At 42.3% G+C, this 4,922-nt stretch overlaps 1 protein-coding gene across 4 annotated transcripts in view; it reads left to right on the top strand.

The window, feature by feature from the left end:
- The window catches only part of vav3a (vav 3 guanine nucleotide exchange factor a), an 85,449-nt gene that overhangs the window by 59,835 nt on the left and 20,692 nt on the right, over positions 1–4,922 (top strand). For all 4 annotated transcript variants that reach the window (XM_031876716.1, XM_031876714.1, XM_031876715.1 and 1 more), the window contains exons 18-19: positions 1,416–1,438; positions 2,664–2,682. In XM_031876716.1, coding sequence (XP_031732576.1) covers positions 1,416–1,438; positions 2,664–2,682 — 42 coding nt within the window. The remainder of the gene's footprint in view (positions 1–1,415; positions 1,439–2,663; positions 2,683–4,922) is intronic.

Here is a 4,922-nt window from a genome sequence, read left to right as displayed (position 1 = left end):
AGAGAGACAGAGAGAGAGAGAGAGAGAGAGAGAGAGAGAGAGAGAGAGAGAGAGAGAGAGAGAGAGAGAGAGAGAGAGAGAGAGAGAGAGAGAGAGAGAGAGAGAGACGTGAAAAAACTAAATTCACACTTTTTGTTTGTGGAAGTTTTTTTTAGGTCTTGAAAGTGCATGCTTCTGTTCTCATGACACCAAAACTCTGCAAAATGTTTTTTATAAAACCAAGCGATCTTGCTGGTTTTACTCGTACAGCCCGTAACATTGCGTGTCACAATTGCGTGTGTTTGTCTGTATTCCCCGTGGCAAGCTGCCAGCTCCTGTTGGACCTGGCATCTGTCATGGTGCCAGCAGGTCGCAGAGGCAATAAAGCCACTGCCAGGCCCACCCTGCCACAGTGCGGACCTTAGTAGATTTGGGCAACACCGGCGGCAGGAGAGCTGGTGAAGACCGGGATGTCGGTTTGAATTCCCCCTCTCATTACTCCACACAGTATCTCCACCCTCTGCTGGTACAGGGAATAGTGCAGGGACGAGGACCAATACTTCAGTATGAGCGTAAGGAAAAAGTAGAAGCACGAAAAAAGATGCTCAGTTACAGTGATAAGAGGCATTGTAATGTGTTGGTTGCACCACTTTTTGCTGATGTCCACAGACTTGACAACAGCATTGAACTTTATTCACTCAGAAAGCCACCGCAGAGTCTGCATGTACAAATACTGTCAATGCACAGGCAGGGCTGCAGAAACACACAATCACAGCATCACAGTAGAGGGTTAAGTGTGTGTGTGTGTGTGTGTGTGTGTGTGTGTGTGTGTGTGTGTGTCAAAGATAAGCCATTGTTTACCTAAATTTGTCTCTGTTATCAGCTGCTGTTTGCGTAACAGGTCAAAGGCCTTCTGAGAGTAGTGTGTGTGTGTTGTTTGTGTGTGTGTGTGTGTGTGTGTGTGTGTGTGTGTGTGTGTGTGTGTGTGTATAGGTACAATGCTTATGTGTCTTTCTGCCTGCTAGTGTTTGGGGGCGTGTGTGTTTATGCAATTGCTCTGTTTGCACAGGTACAGGAGTAGTCGTGTGTGTGTGTGTGTGTGCGCGCAAAGGTATGTGTTGGTGTGTGTCTTGGGGGTGTAACCCGTCCCTCAGGGGAGCCAATGAAAGAAACTGTTGGAGCAAAAACCTCAGGTTTGCAACCCCCCTCCCCCCCCTAAACCATCCCACTACACACACACCCCCGCCTCGTTACCTCCTCTATCCCGGCTGTCAAGTAGTGGCAGTGCAGCAAAACAAAGCGAACCACGGTCAGACATGAGCGTCCGCCTTCTCCACTAATGAGGGAGTGTTGCCTTGTACCAACGAGTGTGTGCAAGTGTTTGCGTGCACCTGCTAACCCGTCATTCACTATGCCTGTTCTCAAACTTCTTTCAGATCCTGGCTCCGTCAGAACTCAGGTGAGCTGCTGCTGCTGTGTGTGTGTGTGTCTGTGTGTGTGTGTCAGTGTTGATGTGTACTGTCTCTGTCTGCCGTTCGCCTCCTCTCCAAAGCTTTGCTGCACTTTGAAGACTGCTCTTTCCTGCAGCTATTTGCCAAAGAGACTTTAATTGACTTTATTTGCTGCAGCCTTCCTGACGCCACAAACAAGATTTTTTTTTTTTTTTTTGCAGATTTTTAACCTGTGGTGTCCCTGCTGTTTTTGAAACTGCTGTGTACTTTACTGCTACAATGTTAAAAATATCCCCAAGCAGGAAATTAGACTGGGCTAACAACCAAAAGCAAATAACTGTAGCTAAAACTGCATTGTGCAGGTAAGACTTTTATGCAGAAATGATCCCATCGCATCAGCAAAAAACACAAGACTGGTGTGAAATTGATAAGTGTCCCTGTTGCTCTGATTTTATGTTTATTTATGCACCTTTATTTTGCTAGGTGCTGTCTTGCAATGAGAAGTGTTATTTATGCAGAAAACATGCCCAACACAAATTCAAAATGAAACATGCAATCTCTTGCAGAAACGTTTCGACTAACTGCTTTGATGCAATGCACACAAAACGACTAAATGACTACAGTGTGTTGAATGGTTGTTGTTGTAGTAGTAGTAATAGCAGTACTACTATTTTGTGTGGAAATAGTTATATCCCACTGGCTTCATGCAGTTTTCCACCTATGCCAAAACTTTCTGTATTTGCCCCTAAAAATCACACCAGTGTAACTGCTCTCTGCAGCTTTTAGATATTTCGGCTACTGCGGGACACACAGTAGTTTGCCTGTGGCGGCAGTACATGCGATATTTGTTTTAATATGTTATGAAGTGCCATCCATGTCAGGCCCGTTGCATGTGGGCTTCATAGGGGAAATAGCAGGCTGGGTTATAACATGAATTCTGTGTGTGCAGCAGTTGAGAGGTTTATTGGTTGGAGTGAACACATTCAGCTCACTGAGTGTAGCTAATAATTGATTTAGTTTGTTATAAGGCAGTAAGGAGAGTTCAGTTTGGATGGCTTGACGATATTGACTTTCACCATGGCAGACATTTGTGTGTGCTTGCGATGGAGAAACTGATGAATGGACTAATGATCAGTGGAGAACAAGATGTTTGTGTCTAAAGGTGCTTGTGTTTGTTCGTGAACATGCATGTGCCTGTTTCAGTGTGTAACTCTCTGTGTGTATTTTTTTCAGTGCAAAGATCGAGATGCAGGTGAGAAATTCAGAGCACAACACTGCACCAGACATCCTCCCACCTCCCACTCTGTCTTCTCTTCCGCCCCTGAAATCAGTTTCTTTCTCACTGCCGATGTTTACCTGCACAGTTGCTCCTAAAACAAATGACCAGATTTTGTAATGTAATTCACTATATGCACTTATACTGTTTATTAGCATGCTGCAAGTACCAGCTAGTATCGGCTTTGAAAACATTGATCTCTCCCTGCAAAATAAGAACTGGCCAAGTGTTTTTAGTTAAATCTTTTTGAGAACTCATCTATCTGATGATTTTCACATAACTCATCTATCTAATTGGCTTTATGTTATAATTATGATTATTACACCTTTTAGTGCTGCAATTAACACGTATTTTCATTATTAATTAATCAGATAAATATCTTTCCAATTCCTTCTTCAAACAAAAATGGTAAAAAATATGTTCCTCACAATTTCAAAGAGCCACAGGTGAGGTTGAGGTTTTACATCGCTTATTTTGTCAGAATAATGGTCCAAAACACAAAGAAACTCCATTTATAATGATAGAAAACGGGGAGAAGTCTCTGTTAATGGACACTTTCTTTAAGCCCTATACCTTTTTCATGGTTGTGGTACTGTAGATGCAGTATTGGCTGTGAATGTGCACACACATACTCATTTTAGTTATTCTATACTTCCCTCTATCAGGTTGTTTGTCTGGATTGGCAACAGGTTTTTACATGAATTGCCACTGGCATGGTGTCATGATTGTATTTCCTGGTGTCAGAGGCAATCTGGCTCAGTCAGAGAAGAAGGTGTACCTGGTAGCTATTAACTGATTTTATCATTGCAACTGAGACTCAATCTATATATGAAGGTATCATGTTAAGAGTATAAGTGAAATAAAATCAAAATAGATTGCATAAAATAGCATTTTAGTAATAAAGTAAATGCAGTAAAGTAGAGGCATTGTATTTCTTCCTCCCTCCTTCTGCGGCTTTCTGTCCCTCAATCTTTCTCCAACAGAATATGAGTAACATGCAGCATCCTTTCAATTGTGTGTGTGTCTGTGTGTGTGTACACCACACAGAGGGCCTTTAATCTCTCATAAACCTGGCTTCAACACAGATTTTTCCACCCCTCCATCCATTATGCTGCAGAAAATCATTTCTGACTGAAGATGCATTAAAATCAATAGACATTTGATTGCCCCGGCCCTTGGCGTTTCATAATATTTCGACGCGGCTCTCTTTGTCTGTTTTCAAAGGTGCGCTAACACTTGGCTTGTCCTTGTGTGGATAGGAATGCAATTCATGCCCCCAAGACTCAATTCTCCACGGCCCTGTGTCTTTAGAAGTCATATTCAGGCAAGCTAGCACATGTCAGGCTGCCAGCCTCAGTGCTACAGCACTGGAACAGACCCTGAAAGAGAAGAAAGCCTGATATTGATGTAAGAGCTTTCAATACAATGTTGTTGATGTCTGTATTATTTGCCTTAAGCTTTACCCTTTTCTTCATGCACTCACTAGAAGTTCTTTTTCTCACATTGTATTCCTGCACAACACTATCGCCACACAATGCAGAGAAAGATTGCGATACGAACTCGGCATTTGTTTGGCTTGGGTGGGTGCTTCATACCAGACGAGTTATAATTCAATTTCAGTGATTTCTTGGTGAATAATGGGATCAAAGTTGGCCATTGTGCAAAATCAAGTAGTGCTGACTGAGGTCATTTCAACAAACAAATTCGGTGTGATTAAAATGTACTTCTTTAAGTGCCAGTGCAAACCCTTACTACTATATTGTAATATATTACCTACAGAGCATGCCTCAATTAGTCCGTGCACTGGATTGTTGCAGGTGAGGGAAAGTTATACATGGACGTGAATGTCAGGAAATGTTGACAGTGACAATATTACCGATCATAGTATTCTGAAAAGTAAGGGAACAGTTTTCCTTTTCATTTTTTATTATCAATGCGATTAGGACTCGTTTTTATTCAATTTCAATAATGGAAAAAATTTGATTGAATTTTCCTTATGACTTCCCCCAGCAGGCCAGAATACATTGTACAGCAGTAAACAGTGTCACTCCTGCTTATCTCTTATCTAAGAACCTGATAACCAGCCATGCACCAGAGTGCACTGGTGCTTATCTGTAATATGATAATGGGTCCAAATGATATGCAAGGGCAGTACACTGGTGACAAGGGGTGTGTGTGTGTGTGTGTGTGTGTGTGTGTGTGTGTGTGTGTGTGTG

This window comes from Anarrhichthys ocellatus, unplaced genomic scaffold (assembly GCF_004355925.1).
Source record: "Anarrhichthys ocellatus isolate YVR2014 unplaced genomic scaffold, GSC_Weel_1.0 scaffold113, whole genome shotgun sequence".
NCBI classification, from domain to species: Eukaryota; Metazoa; Chordata; class Actinopteri; order Perciformes; family Anarhichadidae; genus Anarrhichthys; species Anarrhichthys ocellatus.
The sequence above is the reverse complement of the archived record's forward strand: the minus strand, read 5'-3'. Positions and strand labels throughout refer to the sequence as shown.